This window comes from Amblyraja radiata, chromosome 1 (genome assembly GCF_010909765.2).
Source record: "Amblyraja radiata isolate CabotCenter1 chromosome 1, sAmbRad1.1.pri, whole genome shotgun sequence".
Classification (NCBI taxonomy): Eukaryota; Metazoa; Chordata; class Chondrichthyes; order Rajiformes; family Rajidae; genus Amblyraja; species Amblyraja radiata.
In genome coordinates this window covers 175,740,109-175,752,396 of record NC_045956.1, presented here as the reverse complement: position 1 = coordinate 175,752,396, position 12,288 = coordinate 175,740,109, and the positions used below count along the sequence as shown (strand labels likewise).

General features: G+C 45.6%; 1 protein-coding gene across 3 annotated transcripts in view; it reads right to left on the bottom strand.

Annotated features, from left to right (window-relative positions):
* The window catches only part of cdc25b (cell division cycle 25B), a 44,762-nt gene extending 33,165 nt beyond the window's left edge, over positions 1–11,597 (bottom strand). Inside the window, exons 1-4 of one of the 3 annotated variants that reach the window (XR_004414418.1) lie at positions 11,048–11,591; positions 8,089–8,165; positions 3,730–3,781; positions 674–712 (exon numbers count right to left, since the gene is read on the bottom strand). Coding sequence is in view for 2 of the 3 variants with exons in the window: in XM_033035540.1 (XP_032891431.1) it covers positions 674–712; positions 3,730–3,781; positions 8,089–8,165; positions 11,048–11,307 (428 nt within the window). In the remaining variant the exon portion in view is untranslated. Of the gene's footprint in view, positions 1–673; positions 713–3,729; positions 3,782–8,088; positions 8,166–11,047 lie in introns of all 3 variants that reach the window. The other 2 variants (XM_033035540.1, XM_033035549.1) reach the window with 2 other exon arrangements.
* Between the last annotated feature and the right edge of the window lie 691 nt (positions 11,598–12,288).

The following is a 12,288-nucleotide window of genomic DNA, read 5'->3' as shown; positions in this document are numbered from 1 at the left end:
GCAGAATGGGCAAGAGTCACTTGGGTTCTGTGTATCACCATAAGATTAGTGATGTTCCACTCTTGAATACATGCTCAAAAGACTCAAGGTACAAAATCATATGAGGAATAGATCGGACAAACAGAGTCTCTCGCCCAGAGTAGGGGAACACATGAAACATAGGTTTAGGTGAGGGGGGGAAAGATTAATAGGAATCCAACGGGTAACTTTTATATTATATATTTTTTTAAAGGGCAGTGAATGGATAGAGGTGGTTTGAACTTTCTGCTCAAAGTTTAATGCCCAAATAGGAAAAAGGGTGAAATAGGAGACAAGGAGAAAATAAATTAAATATTATCACAGAACTCCTGCTCAACTGTGTGCTAAGTTATCAGCTTTTCTAGATAAACGCCAGAATTCAAAACGGTTATTAAAATAATCGAGCAGAACAAGAAAGATCATGTCACCAGAGAGTAGGCGTTATTTAAAGTGGACACGAAAAAAAACTGCAGAAGCTGCTTTACAGTAAAATGACAGTGCTGGAGTAATTCAGCAGGTCAAGCAGTTTATCTGGAGAACGTCAATGGGTGACATTTCAGGTCGGGACCCTTCTTCAAGGCGTTTAAAGATGCATTAACTGGACAGGTGCATGCAAATTAAAACCTGCTACGTCAACCGGCAGGGATAGACTTACTTGAGTACTTTTCCAGATTCCAATACTGCTTTTTCAAACCTGTAATAGGACAAGAAATCAAAGTTAAACGGCTAACACAAAAGAGATTGAAAGAAAAATAAATTGGAAAAGCAGGTATTTTTCAGTCAGAAGTGCAGACGACAGAATGGCAGGCATCACTAATCCCAGCACAAATAACCAAATTGAAGCCAGTGTTTGAAAACTCCAGGAAGAGCTAAAGGCAATGAGATCTGTGGCTCAACTACTCAAATTACAGATATCCTTGCAGATAATTGGGAAGGTATACCATTTTAGGATCACACTTCCAGAGATAAAGATTGGTCATCTTTAACAGCCCATGTTACTGTTGCTGGGTAAAATACTATGCTGGCTGGGTGCAGAATGGACATTCAATGCTGTATCTCGAGCACAATTGTTTGGCGATATCACATCTGCCCCACAAACAGCATGCGAGCCCTAAAGCGCTGCCAAAAGCACGGGCAGTCTGTGCAAAAAGTAATACATAGGACTCCAAGCTCAGAAAGGGTTCAAAATTGCCATTACCATCTCCATAGTGATAGACTGCCGATTCCCTGCACACCACCTGTATGCAAATGCAGCTCTTTGTCACTGAGAATAGTCCCAGCCAACGTATGCAATCCGGAGACTCCCACAGCTGTTGCCATTTAATCATTGCCACAATCAGGAAGACACAAGCGTGGCATAACAAAGCAAACACAGAACGGAGCTGGTCAAGCAGAAAGGGCAGGCTCTTTCCTCAACACATGCTACCCGGTGAATTCGCAGATGGAATAGCGCCCACCCACAATTAACTGGAGGTCTTAGAACTTTACTCCATTAACATTGAAGATACTAGTCTTGAAGGATTCTGGCATTTTGCAAAAGGTTCAGTGGGTGCAAATTCCAAACATGTTATGCCTGGTTTTCAGGCAGGGAACTGTACATAAAGCCCCCGTGTTACTGCAAACATGCTGGCTTGAGGTTTAAAGGATGCTTTAAAAAAAAAAAAAAGTTATATTATATAGCAATTGAAATGTAAAGTTCACAAATAAACGTATTTCACAGTAGTGTTAATGCAACACATCCATGTCGATTCCATTGCAGTAAGAAACCAAATTCACAAAGGCCACAACAAAGGGATATAATTAAATGGAGAATAAGCCTAAAAAGCAGCAGAATAGCTGGAGCGATGGGAGGTTCCTGAACAAAAGGAACAGCTATACCTCGAGTTCAAGCAAACGGCTAAGGGAGGATGAAGAGATTTGAGCGGCAGAAAATGGAACACTTGCTCAGGCAATTTAAGTTAGGAGCTACAAAAACCCAAATAGCATAAGATTGCCGTTGCCACTCAATGTTAGGTTCCACACAAGCAGCAATTGCAGCTACCGCAGATTACTAAGAATTAAGAGAAAACAATGATTTTTTTTTAAATAAAGCAGTCATTTTTGGAATTGAGCGCTGCTAGCTGAGCCAGTATTTAGAGTCCTTATTTTTCAGTATAGTCCAGTATTAGAGTTCATGTTCCCTGAGGAGGTGGTAGTGCGTTGCCACTTTGAACAGCTGCAATCTTGCCAATGAAGACACGCAGTGCTTCTGGGGAGCATTACAGAATTTAAACCCAGATCTGAAGGAACAATTGTGCATTTCCAAGTCAGCGTTGAGCATGACTTCAGGTGGGAAACAAAGCAGCAGTGTGCCATGCATCTGCAGAGGGTCACAACATTATTCCAAGGCACGAGGATTTAAAGGCTGGACAGTAAAGTCAGAACAGAAGGCAATTACAAGTCGAATCCAACAGGTCATTCTGTTAACGTCCAGCAGTTCATGCATAACTGAACACAAAGCTTCTCTAAGCAAAGGTCGCTGCGAGCAATGATCTCTTTTGGACTGGACAAAGTCCAGTCCGAACCCCACATGACAGGTTTATGAGCCTCCGCCAAGATTTATTGGCTTCTTTCAAGTGAGCTTTAGCTAACAATTGGCTTCTTTCTACAGCAAAGTATCTGGCTGGTAAAAAGAAACTCCGCAATAAAAGCTTCAAATCCATAGACATCTAAGAGAGATATGTGGCACAGCTGTTATCCAAGAACACAGACTAGATTTTAAGACATCCTTGCTGCACCGCAGCTGTTATCAACTGATCCAAAAGACAATTAAAAAGACCAAACTGTTATTGGCAGCTTCCATGACAAAGTATGCTAGATCTTTGTCCATAGCAACCCTTACCTCCCCGAAAATGACAGTGCTAATCAGGTCACCAGAATATCCCAAATCACAGAGAACCTATGCTGTGATCAAATCATATCAGGCTCCAGAACACAGGTCTCTGCTCCACCATTTTATCGCCTTAAGCCCACTACTAGCAGAGAATCTGCAGGTCCTGGTGGATCTAAAATGCTGGGGTCCCAACCTGAAATGTCATCAGTCCATTTACCTCCAAAGATGACAGACAGAAATAGCACATTTCTCTGGACACAAAGTTGGAGATTTTGCGAAGTTACGGAAGACAGTGTTGCTCCGTAGACATGGCGACTGTTTTGCACATTTGCACTTGGTCTGCCAAGGCCTAGTGCATCTCCCGGTTGCTAACTAGTTTAACTCCCCTCCCCATTGTCCAATTTCCCAATGTTGGGCGATGCCAGAACCAGGGGCCACAGTCTTAGAATAAAGGGGAGGTCATTTAAGACTGAGTGACATGAGAAAAAAACATTTTCACCAAGAGAGTTGTGAATTTGTGGAATTACCTGCCACAGAGGGCAGTGGAGGCCAAATCACTAGACAGATTTAAGAGAGAGTTAGGTAGAGCTCTAGGGGCCAGTGGAATCAAAGGATATGGGGAGAAGGCAGGCACGGGTTATTGATTGGAGACGATCAGCCATGATCACAATGAATGGCTGTGCTGGCTCGAAGGGCCAAATGGCCTTCTCCTGCATCTATTTTCTGTAGTCTAGATGGTTGTGGGAGTCAGTGGGTTTGTATCCTTTCTTCTGTTGTTCAAGCTTGCTCAGGGCCTCATTATCAGTACACGTTACAATAACATTATATAGGTGTCTTACGTTTCATCGATTTCCTTTTCATCCATCGGGCTCGGTGAATCCATACAAAGCCCTGTGTAGAACAAGCATCAAAGACCAGTCATTCCCTTTGTATTTACAGTGAGATGTATTCCCAAGCACAATGGGCCTTTATTGCCAAGGTAAGGCCCTACATTTTTAATAACTTTAGACTTGAATCAAACAAGATGGCACCGGAAACATGGTGACTGTTGTGTATCATTTCGATGGTCTTTTGACTTTAGAGATACAGTGCGGAAATAGCCGACCAGCGATCATCCTTCACTTGCATCATCTGGGTGTCAGAGGTTAGAAACATAGAAAATAGATGCAGGAGTAGGCCATTCAGCCCTTCGAGCCTGCACCGCCATTCAATATGATCATGGCTGATCATATGGTTATGGTGAGAGGTAGGAGAATGGGGTTAGGAGGGAGAGATATATCAACCTTGATTAAATGGCAGAGCACTTGATGGGCCAAATGGCCTAATTCTGCTCTATTACTTATGACCATCCTCACTCTAGGGACAATTTACAATACCAAAGCCAATTAACCTACAAACGTCTTTGGAGTGTACAGCACCCTCAATCAGGATTAAATCTGTGTCACTGGCACAATAGACAATAGGTGCAGGAGAAGGCCATTCAATGTGATCATGGCTGATCATCCCCATTCATTTATACTCCCTGGCTTTTGACCATGCATGAGACTTTGCTCCTGTTTTTAGTGTTTTTAATATTTCTTTATTTTGAATATCTTTACTTACTCCATCTTTTAATTGTTATTATTGGTGTGTATTAACATTTTTGTCAATGATTAGTGATGTACAGCACTTTGTTGCAACTATGACTGTTTTTAAAGTGCTCTATAAATAAAATTATTATTATTATTATAATCAGTACCCCGTTCCTGCCTTCTCCCCATATCCCCTGACTCCGCTATCTTTAAGAGCCCTTTCTAGCTCTCTTGAAAGTATCCAGAGAACCGCCACCACCGTCTGAGGCAGAGAATTCCAAACTCACAACTGTGAGAAAAAGTGTTTCCTCGTATCCATTCTAAATGGCTTACCCCTTATTCCTAAACTCCCGAACATCGGGAACATGTTTCCTGCCTCTAGCGTGTCCAAATCTTTATTAATCTTATGTTTCAATAAGATCCCCTCTTAGCCTTCTAAACTCCAGAGTATAGAAACCCAGCCGCTCCATTCTCTCAGCATATGACAGTCCCGCCATCCTGGGAAATAACCTTGTAAACCCTCAACAGCAAGAATGTCCTTCCCCAAATTAGGGGACCAAAACTGCACACAATACTCCAGGTTGGTCTCACTAGGGCCCTATACAACTGCTGAAGGACCTCTTTGCTCCTATACTCAACTCCTCTTGTTATAAAGACCAACATGCCATTCCCTTTCTTCACTGCATTGTGAGGCAGCAAATCTACTGCGCCACTGCAGTGTATATTTCCACTCAAGCTTGATTGTGCACATAGCACGATTTCTACTGATTTGGATGCAAAAGGGAATATCACTGTATGTAGGTACATGTGACAATGAACGCACCATTGAACAATTGGCCCTCTGTCAGGTACGCATCAGCCATCTTGCTCAAACATTTTAGAAGCCTCCAAGGAAAATTACAACTCTGAAGAAGGGTCTCGACCTGAAACGTCACCTATTCCTTTTCTCCAGAGATGCTGCCTGACCCGCTGAGTTACTCCAGCTTTGTGTCTATCATAAATTTTCTCAGCTTCTTTGGCACGTTTGGCTGAGTTGCTAATGGATATTAATTCCCGTGGTGAATTAATAAAAGACAGACAAAAAGACAGAGTAACTCGGGTCAGGTAGCATCTCAGGAGAACAGGGCGGAAATCATCAGACCCATGTTCTCCAGGGATTCTGCCTGGCCCGCTGAGTTACTCCAGCTCTTTGGTAAACTAGCACCTGCAGTTCCTTGTTATTACAGTTTAATAAAAGCCTTGCCTTGAATACAAGCAAAGATCAAAGGCCTCGACAATGCCAAAGATTTGGCCCCAAGGCATCTGTCTCAAGCCAAAATCAGATTGCATCTTTACTGAATCCCCTTTAAAATCTTGCCTTTTTGTGCAAGTATTAATCAGGCAAAACTATAAAATGACAGCGAAGTTACAGTAAAAAGAGGAAGTAAATTATTTGGGATAGTGCACACCATTGATTGCAGCTCATGCCCCATACTCCTGGGAACAAGTTAACAGCTGAAAATGCAATTCATAAGCTCCCTGTACATTCACCTGTGACCACAGCTGCTATCTCACCCTTTGGGGAAGTGGGGGGGAAGAAGGAGGAACAATAGCAGCTACAATAGAGAACTGCACCACAGAACCCACCTGCTCCAGCATACCCACAGCAACAAGGCAAGGCCACACTGCAATTTTACAATGCATCATTGTAAAATCCAGCTGCTTGCACATGCTGAGTGCACAGCACAATAACACAACTGTCAGCAGGATCCTTATGCTCCATTCAAGATACCACATGCTACTTAAATTTGTTCAATCCTTCTCTTAATGCCAGTCTGATTCTTTTGATCCTTGTAGTATCAAGTTTAGGAGTTTAGAGCAAATTGGAAAACAGGCCCGTCAGCCCACGCCGACTATCAATCACCCACACAACGATTCTATGGATCCTATACACTTGGAGCAATTTACAAACCCAATTTACCTACAAATCTATACATCTTCGGAATGTGGGAAGGGGGAAACCCAGTCATAGGGAGACGATGTAAACTCTGCAAAGAAGGCACCCGAGGTCAGGATCGAACCCAGGTCTCCTGCGCTGTGAGGAACAACTATACTGCTATGCCACTCTTGAGTAAGATTGGGGATGCAACGCACAACTTTCTGTTACGGTCTAACTGGAACCATAACAAATATTTAAATTAGAGCAATTACATTAATGCCTAATTTGGGTATTCAGAAGGATGCAAATTCATGTTCCTAAGTGATAGGAGCATAATTAGGCCATTCAGCCCATCGTTTACTCTGCCATTCAATCATTGCTGATCTATCTTTCTCTCTTAACCCCATTCTCCTGCCTTCTCCCCCTAACCCCCGACACCCATACTAATCAGGAATCTATCTATCGCTGCCTTAAAATTATCCATATGCCTCCACAGCCTTTTCCTTCCTGGACATCCTTTAATTCTGAGGCTATGACCTCTGGTGCTAGACTCTCTCACTCGTGAAAACATCCTCTCCACATCCATTCTATCCAAGCTTTATTAGTAACTATTCAATAAGTTTCAATGAGGTGTCCCCCCCCCTCCTTCTAAACTCCACCAAGTACAGGCCTAGTGCCATCAAATGCTCATCACATGTTAACCCACTCATTCCTGGGATCATTCTCACAACCTCCTCTGCACCCTCTTCAGCGCCAGCACATCCTTCCTTAGATGTGGGGCCCAAAATTCCAGTTGAAAGATCTATTCATTCAATTCATTTGATCCAGATTCTGATTAGTTTATACACAAGGGAGCAATTAAATTCCTAATTCACATGAAGCTCAACGTAAATAGTATATATAGAGCAATGATAAATAAATAGAAAGATTACCCTGCTATGGGTTGAATGTTGTTTAGCTGGAGAGAGTGCAAAGATTTACGAGGATGTTCAGGACTTGAGGGCCTAAGCTACAGGGAGAGGTTGGGCAAGTCAGAACATTATTCCTTGGTGCACAGGAAGATAGGGGTGATCTTATAGAGGTGTACAAGAACATAGAGTAAATGCAGCGTATTTTACCCAGAATAGGGGAAGCAAGAAGCAGGGTGCAACAACATCACTGATGGATCTCCCAGTGGCATGTTACATTTTGCTGCATGGCTGTTGGGGCATTTAAAGGAAAGACATTCTTCACCTCATCTCCTTTACCGTCACAGCCACACCAGGAAATGCAAACCTACAGCAGTTAGTGTCATCCAGTGAGGAAGAGGATGATCAAACTGAGCCTACCACAGCTCTGGGTTGGTTCGCACAGTAGCATGCATACTTGTTTCCCTTTTGGCACTCTACAGGAAACCAAAATACCACCCAACTCTTTTTAACAGAAATATTGCTGATTGTTAAGTTTCTTTAGCAAATGAAAATCCCTGACAGTTAAGCACCTGCTCCAAACACAATTGATTTGACCTTGAAAGATAGCCACCCAAACAGAAGAGGACTAACAGGACAGAATCTGAAAAAAGAATGATTGCATTTCCCTCACCTGTTCTTTGCTCTTTTTAACAAGACAAACAACCTACAGCCATTTGCTCCAATAATTTACAGTAAACCCAAGGAATTGAACTAGAAACAAAGCATTATTCTGAACAATATCTCCCTCCTCACACCTACCTGCATCAGAATCAGAGGAGAGTGTCTTAATCAGTAGCGGGGTTCCACTTGGTTTGCGTTTCGGGGTATCACTATTGCTATTAAGGAAATACAAAACAGAAACATTTAAAGTAGCTTAATTTAGGATTAATAAAATGGGAAGAGAAATTATTCAGGCTTCTCAAATTATACTCCACTTTCATTTATAATTAAAATTACAACTGAAGACGTTTTTTTAATTCAGTCATAGTGTGGAAACAGCCCCATTGGCCCAACTTGCCCACACCAATCAATATGTCCCATCTACTAGTCCCACTTGCCTACATTTGGCCCATATTCCTCTAAACCTGTCCTATCCATGCAGTTTATATTAAACATTTCAAGATACCAGCTTCCATTCAAACACATTAGTGCCTCTACAACAAACAGTGCGTTGATGTGGACTTTGCACAAACTGCAGGAAACATGACCCAAGCCTCAGACCTACACTCCAGCCACCACCTCAAATTCTCAATAGACCCAACCCATTTCCCAGCAACTGGAATCAAAAGTGCCTCTGCATGTACGCATCAAAATTTCAACACATTGAAGATCTGTTAGAAAAATACTATTACCAAAGAAAGGCATTGTTCTCCTTCCTCACCCCCCCACCACGATTATCCAACACACCCTTGCCCAGATCCCATGCCCTCAATGTATTGTCACTCTTCCCAATGCACCACGATCCTAATGCAGCCCTCCTCCCTCAATAGACCCGTCTTAACCAACATCCTCCCCAACAATCACCTCCATTCTCCAACACACCACCATGCATGCTCACAATCCGTCCCCTTGTTCCTGAAGCACCAGTCTGAACGCAAGCCACTTGTCTCTCAATAAACCTTTTTGAAAGAAAAGTGGCAACTTGTTGTATACTGCCTAGGTGGTCTGCTCTATGATTTTCCAAATTAAAGTCTGCTGTACCGAATGAAACAAAGAAATTCACTATATCCAGGTTTATAATTGAATTTGACAACATTCATACCCTCCCCCAATCACCACCATTCCCCCGCATCCCTTCAGCCAGACCTTTCCTCTTGCTCCCAATTCTAATGCAACCCTACCCCCTCACTACCACGCTCAATCCAGTTTATAGTTTAGCTTATTATTGTCACATGTACCGAGGTACAGTGAAAAGCTTTGTGTTGCGTGCTAACCAGTCTGCAAAGACAATTCATGATTATAATCGATCCACTCCTTCCTCCCAACAATCACAACCATTCTCCAACACACCTTTGCCCAGAATTCATGTCATCCATGCAGTCACAACCTTTCCCCCTTATTCCCAATGCACCAAGATTCTAATGTAACCCCCCTCCCCCTTGCCGCCTCTTAAGCAACGCTGACCCCTGCCTCCCAACAATCATCTCAATTCTCTAACACACCTTTGCACTGGTCGCAACCCTGCCCAATGTACAACTGTATTGCAACCCTCCTTGCTATAAAACCCCTCTTATTCAACTCACTCCTGCCCCTCAACAATCATCTCGATTCTCCAACACACCTTTGTCCATACTCCATGCTGGGTCATAATCCTGACCTAACCCTCCTTGCCCAATTAACCCCCATCTAATCAGTACCCACCCTCCCTCCCTGCAATGATCTCCATTCCCCAACACGCCTTTGCCCATACTCCATGCCATCCACGTATGGTCATAACCATATCCAATGCAAGACAATCCTAGTGCAAGCCTCCTCCCTCAATTAACCTATTTTAAGCACCCCTTCTTACCATCCCTCTCAACCCCTTACCCTCCTCACCCCCCCCACCTCTCCTTACCCTTTCTCCCATCTCTTACCCTCCCTCCAACCCCTTACCCTCTTCTACTACCCTCCCCCCCAACCCATTACCCTCCCCTTACCCTCTCCTATCTCTTACCCTCCAACCCCTTTCTCCTCGCCTCTCACCCATCCCATATAGTCCTCATTCCTCACCCTCTCAACCCCTTACCTTTCCTTCACCCTCCCTTTAACCATTCATGCTGCTGGCCCTCCTACCCTTCACCCTCCTTTTACCCCTTCCTTACTCTCACCCTCCCTCCAACCTCTTCCCCTCCTCGTCTGCCCACCCCTTACCCTCCTCTTACCTTCCACACCATCCACCCATCCCATACCCTCCCTCACAGACCTCCACCCACCTATCCATCCCCTTGCCCACTCCAATCTCTCACCCTCACCTCCTACCCCTTTACCCCCCTCGTCCTCCTGCCCCTTGCTCTCCTCCTTCACCCCCACTACGTCTCCCACTCCCCCTCACACCCTCCACTCCATCATACCAACTCACACCTTCCTCCTCCACTCCCCTCGCCACCTTCCCCACTCCTCACACCCTCACTCCTCCTCCCACCCCCCCCTTCACCTTTCATAGAAACATTGACAATAGGTGCAGGAGTAGGCCATTCGGCTCTTCGAGCCTGCACCGCCATTCGTAGAAACATAGAAATTAGGTGCAGGAGTAGGCCATTCGGCCCTTCGAGCCTGCACCGCCATTCAATATGATCATGGCTGATCATCCAACTCAGTATCCCGTACCTGCCTTCTCTCCGTACCCTCTGATCCCCTTAGCCACAAGGGCCACATCTAACTCCCTCTTAAATATAGCCAATGAACTGGCCTCGACTACCCTCTGTGGCAGGGAGTTCCAGAGATTCACCACTCTCTGTGTGAAAAAAGTTCTTCTCATCTCGGTTTTAAAGGATTTCCCCCTTATCCTTAAGCTGTGACCCCTTGTCCTGGCCTGACGATGTGATCATGGCTGATCATCCAACTCTCCACCTTTCCCCCCTCTCCCCTCCTCTCCACCTTTCCCATCCTTCTCACCCTCCACCTTCCCACACCTCACATCTTCCACTCCTCCCTCCTCTCCCCTCCACATCTCCCACCCTTCTCCTCCTCACCCCCTGTCCCACCCCCCGTCTCTCTCTCACACCCATCGCCTCACCTGCCCAGGCCCCGCAGGTTGACCATGTTGAAGGCCAGGTTGGTGACGGGGCTGAGCACGGGCGCTTGGCGGGACGCGGCGATGGCGACGGCGATGCCGAGCGCGGCCCCGGGGAAGAGCGCTTTGCACGGCCTGGCTTTGTGCAGAGCGGCGAGGCTGCAGACGCTGCCTCCATCACCGCCGTGCGGCCTGGCGACCGTGGCCGTGCCTAGATCGGGGCCGCCGTGAGCGGGGTCTCCAACGCCGACTCCCTCCTCCATGGCCGACAATGACGACGACGAAAAACAATCAAAACCCGGAATAAAACTCGGCCAAACAATAAAATGGCGGCGGCGGCGGCGGAGTCGGGTCGGAGTCGAGTCGGGTCGAGGAGGAGAGATGGGGAATAAAAGGCGGCTCAGGCTTCAGCGGGGCCCGCGTTCGCTGACCACCTCCACCCTGCTTGTCCGCGGCCCCCACGGCCTCCGCCACCTCATGAAGCCGGGAGCAGGAGCCGAGGCCGCCAGCGCCAGCCGCCGCCTTTATTTCGAAAATCAACACCGCGCCCAGTCCCCTCCCCTCCCCTCCCCACCAATCAGGGCGCTGTTGCTACCCGGCCTACGTCACCCAACCTCCAATAGGATAAGTCCTTTCCGCAGCCTCCTCCACTCGACCAATCAGACTGCGGTTGCTACCCGGCTTGTCACACACTCTCCAATAGAATGTGTCCTTCCATCCCGTCCTTGCCCCCCTCCCACGCTCCCACCTCTCCACCAATGGCGGTGGCCCTTACAAAGCAAGCCCACCGGGTTATTCCATCGGGGGACAGAAAGGGGAGAGTGTGATCTTCAAAAGTGTTATAGCACCAAATAAAACCACCTGGTGTTTTAGTACCAAAATAAATATCTTCTTAGGAAATGTTGTTTTTTATTGTTTTATCCCGTAGAAACATTTCCTGGTCAAATGTTCATTGGTTCAGGGTAAATGATATTAAGGAGACTCCCTGCGTTACGAGTGCGGTCGTTCCGTTCTGTGTCCCTTTTTTCCCGCGGGAAACAGCTGAGCGGGGATTTTAAACTGAGCCTCAGGAGTGAAATGTCACTTGGGATTGGGATTAGTCTTGCAAACCTGCACACTCAAGAAGAGCGAGTCACGAGTGTTTTATTGTCGAAGGCCCCAGATTAAATTCGTATTTGCAGCATCACAACAGAATATGTAAATATACTACGCTGTAAACAAATAAGTAATTAAGTAAGTTTATA